Here is a 24,069-nt window from a genome sequence, read left to right on the forward strand (position 1 = left end):
CTCATCCTCTGTGTGCCTCAGTTTTCTCATCTGTAAAATGGAGATGTTATAACATTTCTGCCATGAGACTGTTGCAAGAATTAAAGTGCTGTGCAAATCTTAAAATGCTGTGTAAATGTTAGCTGTAATGATTCTTGCTCTCCTCATCAGAGTAATTTTTGAGCTTTCCAACATTTTTAGGCTAATTTTCCCATAAAAATATTAGGTCATTGGATCCTACCTGTCCTTTCTCTGAAACTTTTGAAAATAGCTCTTCCAAAATCCAGTTTACATCTGACCTTTCCTTCTCAATTATGAATACTTCTTTGTTTTCTTACCTTTTAAAAATTTATTTAAGGCAATGGGGTTAAGAGTGACTTGCCCAAGGTCACATAGCTAGGCAATTATTAAGTGTCTGAGGCCACGTTTGAACTAGATCCTCCTGACTCCAGCATCAGTATTCTATCCATTGTGTCACCTAGCTGCCCCCCATGAATATTTCTTAACTTTTGTCTCTAAGCTTTCAGCATTAAGAACCAGGATCTTTCTGTTTTGAGCCTTAGTTTCCTTAATTATTAAATCAGGAAAATTAAGGGAAGTAAAATATCCTAAATTGTAAAAAAAGGTAACAACATCTAGAAATACCTCATGGTATTAGTGTAAAGAATCAAACGAGAAGACATATGCAAAGCACATTCTAAATCTGAAAGTACTGTAAATGTTATTTATCCTGGGTCAGAATTAGGTCAGAGATAAAATTTCTTCTTGCTTCATCTTTTGAAGAATGAAATGATCATTAAGATAAACGACAGCTACTCTGCTTTGGACACAGAGAAACTAAGGTATGTTTGGATAGTTGACATTTCCCTTACTTCATTATTATGCTTCTATGTTCAATTTTTCATATATTTCCCAGCTTCTTCATCTCATCATTTCTTCTCTGTGTCCCCTATCTAAAATTGCTTCTCTTAACCATGCCTTCTCATTCTGGGTTGGTGGATTTTGTCAGAGGAATACATCTTCTTCCTTTCCTTTTTATATAATCTGATCTTTTTCAATAAAGTCTTCCAGAGCTATAATTTAGTCATGAGTCTCATTTCATCAAGTTTTCATTAATGTCTTATATTAGAGCTTATTCTGTTGAACTCTCATGCTTTTGTTCATTGGAGTATAGATATCTGAAACAACAGATATTTAAGATCATGGGTTTTATTGCTGCTATTTATCCTCTTGGATATTATCTCACATGTATATTTGATCCTCTTTTCAGCTATTTCTCTGTTCTAACTGCTACTATCTACAAGGACCAGCTGTATTTGTCAGATCAGAATAAGCAATTTCTTCCTTCCCTTTCCTATCATTAGTTTAAAGTTTTCTTGATTAGCATGGTCAATTTTATATATCTTTTCAAACAAATGAATTATGAAATATTCTTGAGAAAGCAAGTGTATGTTAATCTTAGCTAGGACTTGCAAGATACTTACATTTTTGTTCCCAAAGTTGACACTGATTCATTCTTGCATTTTCCAAAAAGTTATTCAAAATAAAGAATGAATGCCTAATGTTACCTGACTTTCCTCTATTGTGATCAGGGTTTTTCTTGTTCATTCATTTTACTAATTCCATCTTTGTTGTTTCCAATCATTTTGCTTCTTTATTTAACCTTCAACCTTTACACAATTGCTAGAATATTCTAGTTAATGCACAAATCTAACTCTGTCCCTTCAGTTTGTATGTTGCCTGTGGAATAAGATAAAATTTTCCTAGCATTTAAAACTCTCCTGGGGGCCTTCTCCAACCTACCTTATTTCATGTGATTCCTCTTCACACAATCTGTTCCATTCAAACTCAGCTATTAGATAGTAGTCCCTGATTTCCTGCTTTTCCCCCCACTTTATTTGTTGGTGCTGAGTGACCCCCTCCTCATCTTGAACTGTTGAAATCCTTCTCTTTCTTCAAGTCTTGTCAGCTGCTACCTTCTTTATAAAGGCCTTTTTAAATTTCCTACTTGAAACCAATTTCTGCCTCCTAAAATTTACCTAGAGTATTTTTTACTTGAATCTTTGATTTTCAGTATATCAACATGCTGCCATGTGATTTATACTCCTTTCTGTGCAACATACTCTGTATGCTTCTAGCTCCATATTTTTGAGTAGTTGGTATTTAGTACATGCTTTTTTAACTTGGAATTCTTTTAGAGCAGTAAGATTCAGGGTCTTAATTCTATTTTTATTTATTTTATTTTTTTAATTCTATTTTTTGATTGTTTTTTGAATTTTACATTTTTTTCTCCCAATCTCACTTCCCTCCCTCCACTCCCCACAGAAGGCAGTCTGATAGTCTTTACATTGTTTCCATGCTATACATTGATCAGAATTGAATGTGTTGAGAGAGAGATCTTATTCTTAAGGAAAAAATAAAATATAAGAGACAGAAAAATTACATAATAAGATTACATAATAAGATACCTTTTAAAAAAAAGGTTAATAGTCTTTGGTCTTTGTTTAAACTCCACAGTTCTTTCTTGGGATACAGATGGTATTCTCCTTCACAGGTACCCTAAAATTGTCCCTGATTGTTGCACTGATAGAATGAGCAAGTCCATTAAAATTGATCATCACTCCCATGTTGCTGTTAGGGTGTACAATGTTTTTCTGGTTCTGCTCATCTCATTCAGCATCAGTTCTTGCAAATCTTTCCAGGCTTTTCTGAATTCCCATCCCTCCTGGTTTCTAATAGAACAATAGTGTTCACAATAGTATATATACGTATACCACAGTTTGTTCAGCCATTCCCCAATTGATGGACATTCCCTCAATTTCCAATTCTTTACCACCACAGAGAGGGCTGCTATGAATATTTTTGTACAAATGATGTTTTTACCCTTTTTCATGATCTCTTCAGGGTATAGACCCAGTAGTGGTATTGCTGGATCAAAGGGTATGAAATACATTTTTATTGCTATTGTAATTCCAAATTGCTCTCCAGAAAGCCTGGATGAGTTCACAGCTCTATCAACAATGCACTAGTGTCCCAGCTTTTCCACATCCCTTCTAACATAGATCATTGTCTTTTCTGGTTATATTTTCAGGGTCTTAATCCTTATTTTTTTCTTCCCTTAATTTTCATTTTCTATTGGTTTGGAACCAAAAGATCAGCAAATTCCTTTATTCTCTTTTTAGAATGAGATTCATTATAATTTGCAAGTATGAAATAATTTGAGGCTAGTTTTTTAATAATGTTTTAATAAATAGGCTTTAGTTTACTCTAAAAAGTAAATTTCAGACTGTTTATGAAAATATTTTAAATATTGGAAAATACTTCTAAGAATTTTGAGTCCCCCCCAAGTATTAGCAAATGATATGTATTAAATGTTTTTTGAAAATTTTTTATTTTAATTTCCAAATTCTCTCCCTACTCTTCCTCTTCCCCACCCATTGAGAAAGTAAGAAAAACAGAACCTTCAAAACTGCATAGTCAAATAAAATAATTTTCAACATTAGCTCTATTCCAAAAAAAACAAAAGAAAATGTACTTCAGTTTCACTGTGAGACCATTAGTTCTCTAAGTGAAGGTGGATAGCTTGTTTCATCATAAGTCCTTTAAAATTGTGATTGATAATTGTGTGCATGAGAAATACTAGGTCTTTCAAAGCTGATTATCTTTACAGTATTGCTGGTACTTTATAAATTGTTCTTCTGGTTTTGCTCATCTCATTAAGTGATTTTTAAAAATAATTTGTCTTTCAGAACTCTATGATATTTGTCTCTCTCGAGCCAAGGAAAAGTGGCGATCCCTCAGTGCTGGGGTCTCTGAAGCAGAGAATGAAGGTCTGTCTCCATATGCATTTAGTACACAATACTAGTATTAACAGAGTGCATTTAAAAAAATAGTGATTTTTCTAATTGGATTTCATGTTTTTTTCTTTTTTTTTGAAAACTTTTTTTGGTTAATTTTAAAAGCAAAACTAAAATTTATGAAGATTATTAAGATTGGAGAAGAATACATACAGGACTATTTAGGCAATATGGCATTACCATTTTGCTATTTTAAAGGTATGCCTGTGTGGTATTTGAGTCCAGAGAGCAACAAAGGAAACTAGAAATATCCTAGATGAGTTATTTCAAGAAACTGCAATTCAGCATCATTTTATATGAGGACTGCTTTCTAACTAGCAGTAGTTTTAGGACTTGAAACTTATATTATTATAGCATTCTTCATATAAAGTATTTAGAATATTACTATATTCTAATCTATTTTCCTGGCTTAGCACTTGAACATTTCTTAGTTGTAAGATTTTACTGGTTTTTAAGATGGGGAGATCTGAACATCTTTTAATGTAAAAATGAAAGCAAAGAAACTCTGAGATGAAGGTGAAAAATTCCTAAACCCTTGAGATCCTAGTCATAAGTAGATTTAGGAAAACAATTCCAAATTAGAAAATATGTACTTTTTATTTTTAACTATAACTAGTATTCAGTTTTGATCGTTAAAGTGCATATATTCTTATATTCCTGTAACTTTGTAGTTAATAGAGAACTTTGTCAAATCACTCAGTTTCTCAGAACTGGAAAATATCTCTCAATATTCCAGTAATAGTTGGTTTTTAAATTTCCTGATTTGGATGAAAGTAGTAAATTCCTATGGATCTTAGTTTAAAAATGTCATGTTGTATTAAAAATAAACTCACTTTGTTGGAATGATTTAGTTTTATGTGCAGGTAGTTTAGTATATTACAAAGATCTATAGTCTTATATTCCATTGCCTCTCCCTCTATGTCAGATCTTTGACAGAATAACACTACTCTTCTTTTAAAAATTAGTCATATAACCTATTTGATTTAAAATATAATTATGTCAGTGTCCTTGGAGTCCATTAGTGACATACAGTTACAAAAACACTTGATGCTTATTAATCGTAATATATCTGTTTCTTATATACATTGTTATTCTTGTTGTTGATAGATACAAGTTTTTCTGCAGCTGACAGAGAAGCCAGTCTGGAACTAATCAAACTGGACATTTCTAGAACATTCCCTAATCTCTGTATTTTTCAGCAAGTAAGTGGTATATATGTTACTTTTACACCAGTAGTTTGTGCTTAAAATTTGAAGAGGATGAACTTTGTATTTTTATAAATGAAATATCTGTTTTTAAATATTCTTTCATTATAATATTGAAATCCATGACTTGATAGTATTTTGAACACTCATTTGTTGGCATATTTTGCTGCTTGCATTTACCACATTTTACATATATATCTTGGTGTGCACTGATTAGCGTTGGAGGTGGTCTTCTGGGTCCGATACAATAAAAATCCCTAATTACCCCCTTTATACAAGTTGTACTTGTAGCTCTGAACCTAATGCATGACCCATGCTCTAAAATCATCCTTGGCTTAATTTCTTGTAGCACATAGTTGATACTTAATAAAATATTGTTGTTTGGGAGCTAACCTATTGTATTTGTTATTTCTTTTTTTTTAATTTTCTTTGATATTTCATTGGTAATTTCTATACCAGTGCCAATTAGTATGCTCTCTGCAACTTATATTCTTAGTTGCTTGAGATACTAAGAGATCAAGTGATTTTTCCAAGATCTCACAACCAGTATATTTTCCTAATGTACTGAAAGTAGTAGCTTTAAAAAATGAATACTGAAACTGAAATACAAGTAAACCCTATCAAGGAAAGCTGAGGAACATCTTTTTTCTACCACTAGCTAAGATATAAAAGAGTGTAATTGCTGGATAGAGTATCAGAGTGAAGTGAATTTTTTTTTTAAGATGGGGAGATCTGAACATCTTTTAACATTAAGAAAAGAGCCCTTGGAAAAAGAGAAATAGGAGATTCTAGGGGCGGCTAGATGGTACAGTGGATAGAGCACTGGCCCTGGAGTCAGGAGTACCTGAGTTCAAATCCAGCATCAGATACTTAATAATTACCTAGCTGTGTGGCCTTGGGCAAGCCACTTTAACCCCATTGCCTTGCAAAAACTAAAAAAATAAAGATAACTCCTAGAGGAGGTAGGAATGGAATCTAGAGTGCAGGGAGGGAGAGATCAATGTAATGGTCCCAATAGTTCCTAGGTTCATAATTTTAATTTTCCACATTTAGTAGAATTTTGTACTCCCAACTGTTGGTATTTATAAAAGCCAAATGGATTGAGATTTTGATATCTCTCAAAGAAAACCTACCAAACAACATTGTTTTTTACTTGTGTTTGAGTTCTTCACCCCTGTTCTAAATGGTGAATATAGTCTAAGGGAAGGAAAGCACACCTTGATGACCTCAGGTTTTGAAATAACCATTGCAGGGATTAACCATAGTTTGTGAGATTGTACTTTCTACATAGGACAACAGCTACATACATAAGGAAAGGAAGGTGAAACTGATAAGGAAAGGAAGGTGAAACTGAGAGGGCAGAAAGGAAGGGGCAGACAGAAATTCATTGAGAGGTATAATAAACAGAGAAACTGAGAATACTAAGGAACTAGAAGGAGAAAAAACAAGACATACCTCTGTGTTTTAAATATAGCTTATTTTTCCTTTCTGAGAAAGTATGTAGCTATAGAGGAGAAACCAAGCAAGGAATAAGGCTAACACTCCAGCCTTCAAACCTGACCTACTGCTTTTCTTAAAGGACTTGGCTCCAAATTCTGTTTGTGAGGATTAACTATGGATTGCTGGTAACCCATGTGAAAAGATACTCCTAGTACTAACTGTACTCTTATGCATGTATTGTTTTTGGTGTTAATCATTATAGGGTGGTCCATATCATGACATGTTGCACAGTATTTTGGGCGCATATACTTGTTACCGACCGGATGTTGGTTATGTAAGTGAAGTTATTCTTCAGTGTTTTGGGGTGGCATAAGCTTGAACAAAAATAGAACTTTTGGGGAATAGCATATTACAATGGAAAAATCTCAAATTAGGGGGCAGCTAGGTGGTGCAGTGGATAGAGCAACGGCCCTGGAGTCAGGAGTACCTGAGTTCAAATCCAACCTCAGACTATTAATAATTACCTAGCTGTGTGGCCTTGGGCAAGCCATTTAACCCCATTGCCTTGCAAAAACCTAAAAAAAAATCTCAAATTAAATTACATGGTCTCATCATTTTTGATAAGAAGGGAGAATGAGAAGTCTACTGATAAATGACTTATTCTACATTGCATGGTCAATGATGGATATAGAATTTCTTCTACAGACTCTTCTAACCATGACATATATTGTTAAAAATATGGTTGGTTGACATCTCTCTTTTTGTGCCCACCACACTATATGATTTTGTCACTTTCATAAAGATTTTTTTTTGAGTCAGGATGAAATACATGTATTGAAGGGATTTTTTTTTCAAGTATTGAGTGTAAAGTACTTTTTGTTTCCTATTATATCGTTCATTTTTGTAGTTACAAAGGCAGACAGGCTAACAGAAATAAAGAGAATAATAGGGACTAGGGAAAGAGGTGAATGGGGGTTAGAGAAAAGATCAAAAACAAATGAAGATCATTAATACAGTTCTGGTCCATCTTATTGTTATCTACTAAGTTCTAAACATTGAATTTTGAAGTGAGATTGGTGGTGGGGGAGAGGTAGATGGGAAAAGGACTATTACTTTCCCTTGTAATATGCTGGAATGGAGTGACAAATATATTTTCAACCTAACTTTTAGTTCTCAAAACAGTAAAAAAAAATATGTACTGTGTTATGTATACATATCCATGTTGGTTGATACTTAATATTTTTCTTCTTTTAGGTTCAGGGCATGTCATTTATAGCAGCAGTACTGATTCTGAACTTAGATACTGCAGATGCCTTTATTGCATTTTCTAATCTTTTGAATAAACCTTGTCAAATGGCTTTTTTTCGAGTGGACCATGGCCTTGTGAGTATTCTGTAGTTGCTATGGATATTTTTATAAATGTTTCCCCCTTATCAGTGATATTCAAAGAACTAATTTTTGTGGTTGTTAATTACTCTTGGCTCTCTCTACTTTGATGCTCCAAGACTGAGTAATACAGCTCGTTGCTGGATTTTTAAGTCATTTTTTTTTCCGTAATAGCTTTTATCAAAAGTGACACATAGCATATGTTGCTAACTATTAGCGAAATCAGACTGAATGATATTACTGTAGACTGGAGTTAACTACCAAGGTTTTTTTAAGAGGGAGTAGTAGCACAGTGCTATTGATTTTATGACTAACTGTGAACTGGAGTGATTTTGATTACAAAATTTTCAATTCATTTGGAATAATTACTCATTAATTGAATTGTATCATCCTAGTAATTGTTGATTTCCAAACTTCACTCTAAGAAATGAAATTAACTCAGATTTGGGAAGGTAAAATATAGTTTATTGGTTTATATAGTTTTAAATATTGGGAAAATATCTGATATTTCCAAATATAATGATCAATAACTTTACTGCTAGCACAGTAGATGGAGTGCTGGACTTAGAGTAAGGAAAACTTAGGGTCAAAATACAGCTTCAAAAATGGATTAGCTGTGTGACTGATCCTGAGCAAGATGTTTAACGTTCATCTAATTTTCTTCATCAACAAAGTGAAGATTAAAGCACCTTTGCTATGAGAATAAAATGTTAATATTTTTAAATGTTGATATTTCTAAAATACTTTATAAATCATGAAGCACTTTGTAAGTAGATTTAAAAGGTATAAATTAGAGTTTTCAGATAATTTAGTAGCATGTATTAGATAATCCAGAGGATTTGAAGTAAGAAAATTTGGATTTCAAAATTTGCTTTGTTCCTCATCAGCTGTGTGACCTTATGCAGTAAACTTAATATTTTCTGGAGCTTACATTCCGTATTCATAAAATGACTAGAGTACCTTTTCATGATTGCTCCAAACTCTAAATCACGTACTATTAAGAAAGTTTTTAGTAATTAAATTGCTATTATTTAGTTTTAAATTTTATTTCTCATTTGCACAAACATTTTCAACAAAAGAAGTCTCATTACAGATTATTCATCACTACTTAACAACATACATTAACACATAGCTCTTTTTATTTGTTGTCAATTTTTCATCTTTTAGAGTATAACATATTTAAACATTTCTGGCCATTTGTGAGGGATAATAGTATAGAAGTGTTCCTGGAATGAGGAGTAGGTTAAACTAAATGACCTCTAAATTTTCATCATGCCCTGTTCTTTGATGAGTTTTTCCTTTTGAGAAGAAAGAGCAGGATTCTGATTTCTTAAATTTAAGAATTAATTCTGATAAATTGGGAAAACACATATAAGGACACATATAGCTAGTTTATCTTTTGTATCAAATTGAGCTTTTTGAAGGAAAAATATCAAGACTAATACTTCTCAGAACTTAATTTAACCTTTTTTAGCTATTTCTAGCTTGGAGGGAGAAGTGTCCAAAGGAATATGAAAGGTAAATTTATAGACATTTTGAACAAGGCAAAAATAAGCTGAAATGTAATCTGTGTTAATCTTCAACTATGGTTGAAGAATGAAGTTGCCTGGACCACTGGCCTTCTTGTTTAGCAAACATCTTAATCCTTTCCTGTTGAGAATAAAGGCAGCTTCCCACACCAGTTACTTCAAATAGGTAGGGAAGAAAGGAGGTGGACAAATCCTGAGTTACTCTTCTTAAAAGGTTGAGTATCCTCCTTAATCCATTTCTTAAGAAAAACCTTTTTATCAGTAACCTGTCACCTTTCCCAGGGGCTTTTCCTTAAGGATTTTGGGAAAAGTTTTAGAAAACTATTCTTTCTTTTATTAGTCTCAGGTTTTTTTTTTTTTTTTATTTCTTTTTGCAAGGTTTTTGCAAGGCAAATGGAGTTAAGTGGCTTGCCCAAGGCCACACAGCTAGGTAATTATTAAGTGTCTGAGGCGGGATTTTCACTCAGGTACTCCTGGGCCGGTGCTCTATCCACTGTGCCACCTAGCCTCCCCAGTAGTCTCAGTTTTGCTAAAAAAAGATTTTTTATTTTAAAAAAAATGGTTCTACAAGCTAAAATTAGGTGCAAGCATTTTTTTTCTTGAAACATCAGTTAAGGTATTTGAATATTAGGGTATCTTCTTGGTGCTTTCTGGGATGCCCAGATGAGAAGACAGATTATTGAGCTAATAAAAGTTGACTTTGTTTTATATAATATGTGCTTTCTGACCAAGAAATGTAGTTAGTATTTTTGAATTCAATTAATTTCCACGTTGCCTTTTTTTGGGAATATAAGATTATATAAGTTGCAAAAAAAAGTAATCATTTATTTAAAGGACTATTTTACTTTTATAAAAAATATTTTCAATTCTCTTGTAATGCTTTCTTTAAGAAATGGGTCGTGAGAATGCTTGTTCTTTTGTAACTGTTTAAAAGCCACCTCCTCTTGCCTCTTTACTGAGTTGTGAGAGGCTGCTAGCATAGAAGTATTGCTTGGTTTTGCTGAACCGGCCTTTTGCCCCTGCTTTTAAATGTATTTTTCACAAGAGATGGGAGGGTGATTATGTATTTGGAAATAAAATGATGCAGAAACAAAAGAAAGCTACAAAAATAAAATGAACAAATAAAAGTGATGCCCTAGAAAGAGAGAACAAGTTTTGCAGTGACAAGACACCTGTTTTCTGCTCTTCTGCTTGGTGGCTTTGCTGTCTTGATCACATCGCTTTTTGAACTTTTCCTTCTCTGTAAAATGAGCAGTGTGTTTGTCCGGCTTTCTTACCTGGGTTGTTGAATGTATGTAGAAGTGTATGTCTTCTTGCCCTTTGTCCCCCCTAAGATACAGAAGCTCTATAGAAATGTGTGTTGATGGTGATATTAAAAGTAGTACTCCCAGTTACCTTTTGGGCTGCAGCGTTTTCTACTGATTCAAGCCAACATAAAGTTTAGCAGCCACAATGACTTGCCAAATACTAGCATAGCTCTTTCCCAGAAAGAGACACGGGATGCTTTTTTAGATAAAAATAGTCTCTTGAGTTTTTTGGTTGATTTTGTTTTTTGTTTTTTTGCTTATAGCCAAAAATATTATTGTTACTCCAGGTTGTTTCCAGTGAATCCATGTTATGACCCTAAGAAAGAATAGATTGTAATAATTCTTAAAATCTGAACCTTTTATGAACAATGTTGATTTTTCTGTGATGATTGAAAAGGATAAATGAATGTAGATGAAGCACGACTGACTTGTATCAATGATTTGTTTAGTACAGTATTTCACATTGTTTCCACAGATGTTGACATACTTTGCAGCATTTGAGGTATTCTTTGAAGAAAATCTGCCAAAATTATTTGCCCATTTCAAGAAACATAACCTAACTCCAGACATCTATCTGATTGACTGGTAAGACTGTGTTTGTTGAAACACCCCACTTTTACTGGTTTATCTTAGTTCTGTCTTTGATGATCTGCTCTCAATATCTTTTTCCATGAAGTCATCCCCAGCAGTCTCAGTCTGAGGTGATTCCTTTACAGAGGAAAGCCAATGATCTTTGGTCATGGAAAATTTAGACCTTGTGGCTTGTTTCAAGCCATTAATAGTCAGTGTTTTTGAAGCCCTATTTCTTGAGTAAATGAAAGACGTCACTTGTGGAGGGTGAAATGCTGCCTCAAAAATGAATCATGGTGTTATCTTATTAGATCCAGTAGACTCAGCTTCTGGCCAGTTCACCTGGATGGATTTGTTGCGGCTAACTGGAGCTCATGGGCTCATTGAGTGTTTGTTAAGTGAAACAAAATTTTGATGCTTGTGTCAGAAACCCCTCATAACCAATCCTTGAGCTTGGAAATAGCCACTGTGGAACAATTATTGCGTGGTCACAGACCCTTGATTAGATTAAGATTAGTGGTCTCCAAAGTCAGGAGCCGCAGGATGGCCCTACAGGCTGCATGATCGGCCAGCCAGAGAGTGGGCATCTAAGCTGTTTCTGACCCTCCATATTTTAACCAGTCTCTCAGCCATGCCCCAGAGACCCTACTTCCTTCACCACCATTGTGGTGGGGATAGGCTTCAAACCTCATTCTATGTCCACTGAGCATTTTCCCCTCACCCAGGGCAGTTATAATCTAACCACCGACTAAGCCTTAGCAACTACAAGGGCAATCCCCTTCTCACCAGACTTGGTCCCCTAAGGTTACTGGGTCAGAGTCAGCTGCACAGCATGAGCAGAGACACATCTCTCCAGCCCATTTCCCTTCTCAACTTTCTGTTTTCTGTTTGGACACTGCGATTCTTCTGCTGACCAGGATCTGTCATGCTCACTCTTGCTTCCCATTTACAGTCACATGCCAGATCTTATTTCTCTCTTTCCAGCATTTCTCTCAGCCTGTCCCCCCTCCATCATTTGTAGGCCCATCACCTCCTTTTCCTCCCTTTTTTCACCATGAACCATTACTGTAGCTCCTCGTTGGTCTGAGTTCCTCAGGCCTCTCTCCATTTCAGTCCATCCTCCACTAGGTTACCAAAGTGATTTTCCTAAAGCAGATCAAAAAGTCAGGAAGCATTTATTAATTAGGTTTTGGCAGGCTCTTGCTAAGCACTTGAGATACAAAGAAAGCCAAAACTCCCTCCAGAAGCTCAAATTCTCATGAGGGAAACAATATGCAAACAGTTATATCCAAACAGTATATTTACAGGCCAAGTTAGTCTCAGAGGGAAGGCACTAAATTAAGAGGGAGCAAGAAAGGTTTCTTACAGCTGAGACTTGAAAGAAGCCAACAGGCTGAAGCAGGGAAGGAGAGAATTCTAGCTTTAGAGACAATCTGTGGAAATATCTGGAGCCAGGAGATGTTGGCAGTGGGTGGGAGAGTCTGGAAGAGATCAATGAAAATGAGAAGGTAGAAGGGGACTAGGTTAAGAAGGGCTCTCAAGTCAAGCAGGACTTTCTTCATGATACAGGGAATTTCTGGATGTATTGAAGAGAGAGGTGACATGGTAGAATGAGGACTTTGGACTTAGGTTGTGAGTCTGGGAGATAAGAGCATGATGGTGCCCTGGGAATGGTTTGGGAAGGAGCAGGAGAGAATGAGCTCAGTTTTGACACGATAAGGTCTTTGAGATTCTCAGGAGGCAGTTGGAAGTCAAACCTGGAGGTCAGGAAAAAGATGAGGACAGAAAAAGAGCTGAGAATCCTCTGTACAGAAATGATCATTGAATCCATGGGAACCAAGGAGGACCCCGGGGTAGGTCTGATTAGCTACTCAGTAATCTGTAGTGGCTTCTGTTTTCCTCTAGGATCAGATGTAAAGTCATATATTTGGTATTCACAGACCCTCCCAGACTGCCTCATGCCACAGTCCAGTCTTACTGGCTTCCTTGCTGCTCCACAGACTCAGCTTTTCCTACCTCTGGAGCTTTGCCTTGGATACTCCTCGTACACATACCCTTCTCACTTTGACTTAGAAGCCCTGGTTTTCCTTCAAGAAAGGCGCTAGCCCCCCCCCACCGAATTTTTATTCATAGTATATATATTCTGCATATACTGATTGGTGTAGAAGCGCCTTCTCTGTTAGATTGTAGGTTCCTTGAGGGTAGGAAGTGTTTCCCTTTTGTCTTGATATCATTTCCATTGCTTAGCATAAAGTAGATGCTGAAGTAGCACTTGTTGATCATTTGATGATGGCACAGGGTTTACTCAGACCACTCCAGAAAAATCTCAAAAGGTATCATAGTAAGTGGAACATAACACTAAAAGCCTGAATATCATCTCCATCAGACTGGGCCCCCAGAGAAGAGCCAGTCTGTCAGGGCTCTGATTTAAATGGAATGTCCCACGTTGAACAAGGTGCTCACAAGATGGTGTGATAGGCAAAACACGGGAGGAGGAATTCTTGCTGTGTCCTGGTAATCTTGTTTAGCCACATTCTTGGGCAAGTCACTTAACTCTCATTTGCCTCAGTTGCCTCATCTATAACATGGGGATACTAACCACCCTCCCTCTAGGGCTGTGGTGAGGATCAGGTTAAGGAATATTTGTAAAGTATACAGCCCACTGACTACATATGCTTTCAATATAGGTCATTGATAAAAATATCCTTCAGCACTGGGGTACAAGGACCTAGAGAAGGCGGATCTTTACAAGTTCTGCTTGCTGCTGTTTGCTTTGTCCATCTGGAGGTGGATAGGGCCTCATGACTGAGTACACTAGCCTAGAGGCCAGGAAGCGGCAGGAGATTGTCTGACCTCTGACACATACTGACTGGCTGGGTGATCCTGGGCAGCCTTCTGGGACTATTAAATTGCATAAAAGGTGACTTGCATTACATGGTAAAGCAAATTTCCTCACCTGTGTCAAATTAAAAAAACAAACAAACTCTCCATAGTTTTTTCAGGAATAGTTTTCATTAATTTGGTGTTCTAAATTCAAAGGTTGTTCAGTTTGGAGAAAAATGTCCAAACTCTCACAGACTCCTTGTGATTTCAGACAATTTGAAGTAATATTATAGGAATCTTGAACAAGGAAAAGATTGCAATATGATTAAAATATGGTTTGGAGTTTATGGACTGCTCTAATTGAATATTAGCCATTAATCTTATCTTTAAACCACTCAGTTCCTTCTTAGACTCTGCCCTTAGATAGGTCAAAACTCTAATCTTGTCTGGGGGTGGGAGAGAGCAACTTATAATTAAAAAAGTAAATTATTTTATATTTGGCCACCATTCTTAGTCCATTTTCCCTGTGGATTTAACTTTTTTTTAACTTTTACATAATTTTGAAAAAGAAAATCCTAGGAAAAGGCTTTAGATTAGAGAAATATTTCTTAATGTTTTCATTTGAAGTATAAAGGAAGTTTTTTCTTTTCTTTTTTTTTTTTTAAAGGTTTTTGCAAGGCAATGGGTTTTTTTAAAGGTTTTTGCAAGGCTTGCCCAAGGCCACACAGCTAGGTAATTATTAAGTGTTTGAGGTCCAATCTGAACTTGGGTACTCCTGATTCCAGGGCCAGTGCTCTATCCACTACTCCACCTAACTTCCCCTATAAAGGAAATTTTTAATATGGTTCTGTACACCATAGTTTCCTAGGTATGACATCACAGGTCCACTCCCTATTTTTACTTTGCAAAGAATGACCTTTAAACACTAGAAGATAGAACAAAAGTGAATTAACAGGGAATCTAAGCCCAAGGTAATTGAGAATGTAAAGATCTAGTTGCTTTCAGTGAGTTCAGCTCACCAGAATCAGAGAACTTTTTCCTGAGATACTCAGCAGACAGTGGAAATAACTTATCTTTGAAAAATAATGGAAAGCAAGTTAGGTACTCATGACATATGTGTCACGATTTTCAAAGATGTTTTCATTTTGAGTTTTCTTTTAGGAGATGACCTGTAGGATTCCATTTTCCTTTGCTCTCTGATTCTAATAAGATTTGGTCAAGTTTTATTTTAATAATTTCTTAAAATATTAAAGATGTAGTCTTTTTTGGTTATATCTCTCATGTAGTCTCGTGGTTCATAATTATTTCTGCAGATCAATTATTTGTGATATGAGATATCTTACATTTTCTTTTCTTTAGTCTTTTGAATTTGTTTTAATAATTCTTGGTTTTAACTTCTGTTTGTTCCATTCTAGTTTTTAAGAAGATTGCTTATTTTACAAATTTTCTCTGTCTCTGTCTTGCCCCCTCATTTCTGTCTCTCTTTTTCTTATCTCCATCTCTCCATTTCTGTCTCTCTCTGTCTCTGTTTCTTTCTCTGCCCCTCTCTCTCTCTGTTTCTGTGTCTCTCTTTCTCTGTCTCTTATGTTCATCTCTGTTTCTGTTTCTGTCTCTCTGTCTCTGCCCCCTTCTCTCTCTCTGTTTCTGTCTCTGCCCCCTGTTTCTGTCTCTTATCTCCATCTCTCTGTTTCTGTCTCTCTTTGTCTCTTGTTTCCGTCTCTCTCTCTGTAATTCTCTTTGTCTCTTAAGTCTCTGTCTCTTTCCATATATATATATATATATATATATTTTTTTTTTAGTAGGATAGCTAGATGATGCAGTGCATAGGGCCTTGACCAAGAATTAGGAAGGCCTGAATTCTAATTTGACCTCAGATGGTTGCTATGTGACCCTGGTCAGGTCACTTCCCTGTTTGTTTCAATAGCACCACATATATATGTCTTTCCTTCTCAAGGAGTGAAAAGAAAGAGGAGAGATTTGGATCTTAATATTGCAATGGTATTTGTTAAATTTAGAATAAGGCTTGGTATTCTGAGTGCCTGAGTTGCAAGGGTTTAAAACATCTTTACTGGAGTCATGAGAGTTGTCTTCTCAACAGGTAGAAATTGGATGGGGCAGGATGGAAGCTTTTATTAAAAGAGCATATCCTAATAATTAGAAATCGGCATAAAGGACTGACTATATCAGTAGTTTTCCTGAATGAGAAACCCTCCTCTTTGTTCAGACAAGCCTGCAGTTTGGCCTTATACGCTTTATAAAAAATTTTCCTTCACTGAGTTCTTCATGACACCTAGAGAAATTGAGGAAAGCCTCCAGAAGATGGATGGGAGATGCAGACAAAGAGTCGTGAAGAACAGGAAGGTGTGGATGGACTGTGTCCTTGAAGGCAGGGAGACCATTCAGCCCCTGGAGGTGCACACTCCCAACAGAACCCAAACCAGAGTGATAGTGTGTCTCTGGCAGGAGTCTTGTACTGCTTTGTCTTTCGCACCTCCCTTCTTTGATGTGGATGTGAGGGAATAGAACATTTCATAGCTGTCAGTGCCCTCCTATGCTGATTTCAATGTTGAGACAAAAAAGAATAGGTATTTTGTGGGAAGTATGGGATGAGGTCATTTCACTTGTCAAAATATTTCTGGTAACAATCAAATGAAGAATTTACAAGGAGACCCAAATGGATTTTGGAGGGAAGAAAGTCTTAAATTTTTGACACAGAGTTCTTACTTTTATGATGAATGTTTACTTTTTGAAGAAAACTTCTAGGGTTGAATATACCCTGTTGACTGATCACTCCTACAGGGATTATATCCAAAGGGCCTAAAGACTCAGAAAAGAAAGCTCTTGTCACCAAAGTCCTTGACATCATCAAATGATTCAACATCAGAAACAAATTTTGTCAGTGGAAATGATGCTAAAGAAGTAATTGCACGGGCAGCTAGGTGGCACAGTGGGTAGAGCACCGGCCCTGGAGTGAGGAGGACCTGAGTTCAAATCTGGCCTCATACACTTAATAATTATTTAGCTGTGTGACCCTGGGTATGTCACTTAACCCCATTGCCTTGCAAAAACCTAAAAAACCCAAAAGAAGTAATTCCATCTACCCATAAGGGTATCTTATGGGACTTCTCCATCTGACTTGGATGGAAAACTAACCCAGTAGGGAACCATCATGTTCAGATATTGATTTTGTGCTTCTGATAGCAGGTTTATTTTGCACTCCTTACTTAAAAGACTGGTATAGATAGTCCTTCCATTGACAGGGATTGTGGCCCTTTCATGACTTAAATCATCAAGGAGACATTATTTGGTCAATAATTCATCATCGTGCAACCTGGATGCAATCTTCAATCTTATCTCAGCAGCAGATCAATGTCTTTTTGACTTGGTCTAGTACCTGGCACAATGGTTTAGACTTTGTTAAGCTCCAGGGTCACTTTCTTGCTTTTATGAGGCTGTTGAGGAATGTGGAAGAACCTTGGTTTTGTAAAGGTTATATCAGTAGAGCAGTAGCACTTGGAGTTTTTTTATGCTGGGAAAGTGTTTAGGTGCCATCCTTGTGATATCCTACGGCCACTCTCAGCAGGCCATGCTAATGACCAGTGAATGAGAGAATACATTGTGAACTAGAAGGGATTTCAGAAATTGTCTGGTCAGAATCCTTCACTTTCTATATGAGGAAACTGAATTCTGGCAAATTAAAAAGCTCAGCATCAGTGTATTGAATCCTAAGTGATATGGTTTTTGGTCGTGGGAACCCATGGAATAAAGAAAAACTTAAAATGGATCTGTTTGCAAGGCCCCCTTTACCTGTAATGACATTAATTGGTTAATGGGAGGTGGTGAGTTAGGGGCTGGGATGAAAGATTCCATGAGTCACATAATTTTGGAGACAAGCTATACAGATTAATGCATTAGTTGTTGATATTCTAAATGTGAGATTCTTTTAGTTGATAAACCTAGATGAACTGAGTGTTTAGCCTTGACATTGTTCCTATGACGAACCAGATGACACAAATGGAAGGCTGGCTCAGAGATTCCTTTTGGAGAGGAAGTGGTGGAACTTGGCAGAGTTGTTTTTAGTGTGTGTGCAAAAGCAGTAAAAAAAAAGAGAATTTAGGGCAACTTTTGGCCATCTTGCTTTTTTGCTATATTCATTGTGAGCATTTTCAAAAAGACCCCAGTGAAGATAATTTACTCCTCATATCCAATCTGTTGCCAGGTCCTGTCAATTCTACCTTCAAACCCTTTCCATTTTGCACCCTTTCCCCTCTGGCATGGCCACCTTCTTGTTCCAGGCCCTCCTTACCCATTCCTGGGCTTTTAGGAGCTGGCTTCTGATTGGTCTCTCCCTGCTTCTGATGATCCCTGACTCAGCTGACAAATCTTCCTAAAGTATAGGTGTGACCATATTACCATCCTTGCCCATTCAACAAACTCTGAGGCTTGCTGTTAATTCCATGCCCACATACAACTCCCCCTTTTTAGTTTTTAATGACCTCCCTGCCCTTCTAGTCTTATTCTACCTTGCATCCCTGTACATCCTTTGTTATTCCTTCTATAAGATGCTTCATCACCCCAGCCCTGGATATCCCTCTGGTCCACAGTCTTCCATTTTTGCCTCCTGGCCTCCTTCAAGTCTCACTTTTGCAGAAAGCCTTTCTTTGTGTATATCAATGTAAATACCTTCCATCTGAGATCTTCTCTGTCTTATTTTTTTCTAGGCAGTTGATTTTATATTTTATTCCCCAGTAGACTGTGAGCTTTTTGAGGTGGGGACTGCTTTTTGTCTTTTCATCACATCCCCAGTTTTTAGTATGGTGACTGTCCTATTGTGGTTACTAAATGGAACTCTGAACCAGAACAGTAGTTGATGTAGTTGGTACTGATGGACTGGAACTGGCCTCTAACCTGGGGATGGCCAAAGCCTCACAAAACAGGCTAGAGATATGAGTTATTAGAGATGAAACACAAGTTGAATTTCATCATGAGGAAAATGAAGCTTGCAAGTAGAAGTCCTTCTGAGGGGAAGGCAAAGTCTATATACATAAATTACAAGTGGACTTAGCCATGAGTTGCTGGTGTTCCTGGGTCCTGTGGGAACAGTTCTTAGGAGTTGTGGTTACTCTTCAGAGTGCAGAACTAGAATTCTGTGATGGGAATAGGAGTGCAATAGTATGAACATGTCAAGAGATATGGATATTACTCTTGGGTCTGTGGGAAATAGGGGGAGCTAAAATCATAAATCCCTTAGTGAACATCTAATGCTCATCTAAGTAATATATTTTGCTAAAGGGTGAGATCATCCAGAGTACAAAGAATTGTTGTTATGCCAAGTTCAAGGTCAAGCCTGCTGACTAGACCTTAGCTCTGAGAAACAGGGTGTCTCCAAAATATTTTTAGAAGAGATAGAAATGGTAGAGTTCGACAATACATGGGATGGAAGGGGATGAGCAAGAAAGAACCCATTTTGACATGAAATTAACATTGCACTCTGCATACTTTTTTCAGGAACAGTTTTTATTAAATTGACATTCTAGGGGGGTGGCTAGAGATTCCTTTTGGAGAGGAAGTGGTGGAACTTGGCAGAGTTGTTTTTAGTGTGTGTGCAAAAGCAGTAAAAAAAGAGAATTTTGGGCAACTTTTGGCCATCTTGCTTTTTGCTATATTCATTGTGAGCATTTTCAAAAAGACCCCAGTGAAGATAATTTACTCCTCATATCCAATCTGTTGCCAGGTCCTGTCAATTCTACCTTCAAACCCTTTCCATTTTGCACCCTTTCTCCTCTGGCATGGCCACCTTCTTGTTCCAGGCCCTCCTAGGTGGCGTAGTGGATAAAGCACCGGCCCTGGAGTCAGGAGTACCTGGGTTCAAATCCAGTCTCAGACACTTAAAAATTACCTAGCTGTGTGGCCTTGGGCAAGTCACTTAACCCTGTTTGCCTTGCAAAAACCTAAAAAAAAAATTGGCATTCTAAATTCAAGGGTTGCTCTGTTTGGAGAAAAAAATGCCTAAAGTCTCATAGGCTCCTCATGACTTCAGACCATTTAAAGTAATATTGTTGGAATCTTGAACAAGGAAAAGATTGCAAAATGATTAAAATATGATTTGGAGTTTATCATCTGCTCTAATTAAATATTAGCCATTAATCTTTTCTTAAAACCACTCAATTCCTTCTTCAGCTCTGCCCTTACACTTGTATAGTGCCACCAGCCCTGAAATCCTCTTACTCTCCATTTTCATGGGTTCTTTCCCATGTGTAGAATTTTCTCTCTCTTCCTTTTGTCAAACCCCCTGCCTTCTCTGGCTGCCTTCAAGACCTAGCTAAATACTCCCACCTTTTAGAAAAAGCTTTTCTCAACCCCTTTTAATTCTAGTGCCTTCTCTCTGTCTGTAGTTTGTTCATGATTGTTAGCATGTTGTCTCTCCCTTTGAAGTGTGAGCTTCTTGAGTGCAGGGACTGTCTCTTGTCTTTCTTTCTCCAGAGCTTAGCATACAGCCTAGAACAAGGATCATTCGCAACATTTACTCCAAACTTGAACTTCTTCTTGATGTTCTCTCAAGTTGTTATACTCCTTTGGCACCCTGGAGTTGTTATAATGCTATGTATGCTTTAAAAAGTTGAATGGTTTTCCATAGAGCTTTACTAAATAAGCTCAACCATAGCCTTCCAGTTTTATCTAGATGTGGCATATAAAATGATAGAAACTCAGAACAGCTTTGGAAGAGAACAAACCAGTGAATCCTAAATTCAGAAATAGTTTGGTTTTCATAATTTTCTGTATGAAATAAATTACAGAAAAATATATCAATTTATTTTTTAAATGCACTAGAGGAATTAACTATTAATAGAATACTTAGTGAATTCTTTTATCAAGCATTTGATCTTTCTTCTAATTTTTGGTCCCTCCAGTTGTAGTCTCAGTCTTGATGTAAGGCATTCCTGGATTTTATTGTGCATTTTTTGGTCAGCTTCTAGCTGTCACAGGTCTGTTTATTGGAAAAAGTAACTTTGCTTCTTTGCTGACCCCTGCTGGGAAAAACTGCATTGCACTTTCTTGGAATGTTATATACCTATGCTGTATGTAGCAGTATATTTAAGTAACTCATATCTCTTCAGCAATTTCAGTACTTTTTGATATGGATTAATACTAGTAAAATTTGAAGTGGATTTGAAAAGCAGAATGCTTATCTTAGTGTACATTTGTGTGTAAAATTTGAAAATGTGAGTCTAGGTAGGGTAGAATTAACTTTTTTTATTTGTTCAGTCTTTCAGGCACATCTGACTCTATGACCTTGTGGACTTTTGTCCGTGGGTTGTTTTTTTTTTTTTGGCAAAGATATTGTAATGGTTTGACCTTTTTTCTGTTCCTCCATTTTACAGAGGAAAATAAGGGTTAAGTGATTTGTCTAGGAACCCACAACTAATAAATGTTGGAGGCCTGATTTTAACTCAGATCTTCCTGATTTCAAGCCTGATGCTCTATCCACTGCACCATTTTTTTCAATAGTGTTGTGGAATGAATTGTTTTAAAATTGAGAATAATTTTTCAATGTGAGTGACTTGAAACCTGTTTAACTGCTCTTTAAAATTATTACAGATCACTGGTGGGAGATCTCAACCTCCCACTTTCATATTTAGATAAATCTAATAATAAAATAAATAAGAAGGAAGTTAAGGAGGTAATTAGATTGTTAGAAAACCTAGACATGTTAGACCTAGGGAGGAAATTGAATGAGAATAGAAAATAATATATTTTTTTTTTTGCAGTACATGGCACTTGTACAAAAAATGACCATGTACTATGGGGCATAAAAACTTAATAATTGCAGAAAGGAAGAAATAGTGAATATATCTTTCTCAGATCATAATGCAATAAAAATCACATGCAGTATTGGGCCAGGGAGATATAGACCCAAAACTAATTGGAAACTAAATAACCTCATTTTAAAGAATGAATGGGGGCAGCTAGGTGGCGTAGTGGATAAAGCACCGGCCCTGGAGTCAGGAGTGCCTGGGTTCAAATCTGATCTCAGACACTTAATAATTACCTAGCTGTGTGGCCTGGCCAAGTCACTTAACCCCATTTGCCTTGCAAAAACCTAAAAAAAAAAGAATGAATGGATCAAACAACCAATTATAGAAAGAATTGTTTCATCCTAGATAATGTGACAATAATGAAACAACATACCAAAACTCATGGAACACAGCCAAGGCAACTTGATATGTCACAGGTCTGCTTATTAGAAAAATTAACTTTGCTTCTTTGCTGACCCCTGCCAAAAAAAAAAAACAAACAACCCATGAATATAATATATCAAAGGATATATCTTTAAATGCTTATATGAATAAATTAGAGACAGAGAAAATAAATGAACTAAACATGCAACTAAAAAAATTAGAGAAAGAACAAATTAAAAACCCGTAATTAAAAATCAAAACATAATTTCTAAAAATTAAAGGAAAAATTAATAAAATTGAAAGCAAAAACTATTGAACTAATAAAAGCAAGAGTTGGTTTTATGAAAAAACAATAAAATTGATAAACCTCTGGTCATTTGGATTAAAAAAAAGAAGAAAATTAAATTACTAGTATCATAAATGAAAAAGGTAAACTTGCCACTGAGGAGGAAATTAAAGTAATTGTGCAGAATTATTTTGCCCAACTCTATGCCAATAAATGAAATAGATGAATATTTACAAAAATATGAGTTGCCCAGGTTAAATGAAGAGGAAATTGAATACCTAAATAACCGTATCTCACTCAGAAAAAGAAATTCAACAAACCATTATTGAACTCCCTAAGAAAAAATCTCCAGGGCCAGATGGATTCACAAGTGAATTCTATCAAACATTTAAAGAACAGTTGGTTCCAATTCTATATAAACTCTTTGGAAAAATAGGTGAAGATGGAACTCTGCCTAACTCTTTTTATGACACCAATATGGTGCTGATACCTAAACCAGGAAGAGTTAAAACAGAGAGAAAATTATAGACTTATTTCCCTGATGAATATAGATGCAAAAATCTTAAATAAAATCTTAGCAAAACAATTATAACAGGTTATCACTAGGATAATACATTATGACCAAGTAGGATTTATCTCAGGAATGCAGGGTTGGTTCAATATTAGAAAAATTGTCAGTATAATTAATTATATAATAACAAACCTATCAGAAATCATATGATTATATCAATTGATGCTGAAAAAGCTTTTGACAAAAATACAGCACCCATTCCTACTAAAAACACTAGAGAGTGTAGGAATAAATGGATTGTTCCTTAGAATATTAAGCAGTATCTATCTGAAGCCATCAACAAACATTATATTCAATTGGGGAGAGGCTAGAGGCATTCCCAAATAAGATCAGGGTGAAATAAGGATGACTATTATCACCACTACTATTCAATATTAGTCTCAGCAATAAGAGAAGAAAAAGAAATTGAATTTAGGGATTAGAATTAGAATTGGGAAGGAAGAGACAAAACTCTCACTCTATGGAGATGACATGATAGTATACCTAGAGAATCCCAAAAAATCACCTAAAAAAATACCAGAAATAATTAGCAGCTTTAGTAAAGTCACAGGGTATAAAGTAAACTCTCAGAAATCATCACCATTTCTATATATATGACTAGCAAGATATAGCAGAAAGAGCTTGAAAGAGAAATCCCATTCAAAGTAACCTCAGACATTGTAAAATACCTGGGAGTCTACCCATCAAGACAGACTCAGAAACTTTTTAGAAACAATAACAAAACACTTCTCACATAAATCAGATTTAAATAACTGGACAAATATCAGCTGCTTATGGATAGCCTGAGCTAATATAATAAAAATGACAAATCTACCAAAATTAAACTATTTAGTGCCCATACCAATCAAAATTACTTTAATGAGTTAGAAAAAATTGTAAGTAAATTAATATGGAGAAATAAAAAGTTGAGAATTTCCAGGGATTCGATGAAAAAAA

General features: G+C 35.9%; 1 protein-coding gene across 3 annotated transcripts in view; it reads left to right on the forward strand.

Annotated features, from left to right (window-relative positions):
• Positions 1-24,069, forward strand: part of TBC1D14 (TBC1 domain family member 14) — a 114,572-nt gene that overhangs the window by 77,999 nt on the left and 12,504 nt on the right. For 2 of the 3 annotated variants that reach the window (XM_074229828.1, XM_074229830.1), the window contains 5 exons: positions 3,729-3,809; positions 4,944-5,038; positions 6,744-6,815; positions 7,736-7,864; positions 11,179-11,288. In XM_074229828.1, the coding sequence (XP_074085929.1) occupies positions 3,729-3,809; positions 4,944-5,038; positions 6,744-6,815; positions 7,736-7,864; positions 11,179-11,288 (487 nt within the window). The remainder of the gene's footprint in view (positions 1-3,728; positions 3,810-4,943; positions 5,039-6,743; positions 6,816-7,735; positions 7,865-11,178; positions 11,289-24,069) is intronic. The other variant, XM_074229829.1, reaches the window with a different exon arrangement.

This window comes from Macrotis lagotis, chromosome 3 (genome assembly GCF_037893015.1).
Source record: "Macrotis lagotis isolate mMagLag1 chromosome 3, bilby.v1.9.chrom.fasta, whole genome shotgun sequence".
NCBI classification, from domain to species: Eukaryota; Metazoa; Chordata; class Mammalia; order Peramelemorphia; family Peramelidae; genus Macrotis; species Macrotis lagotis.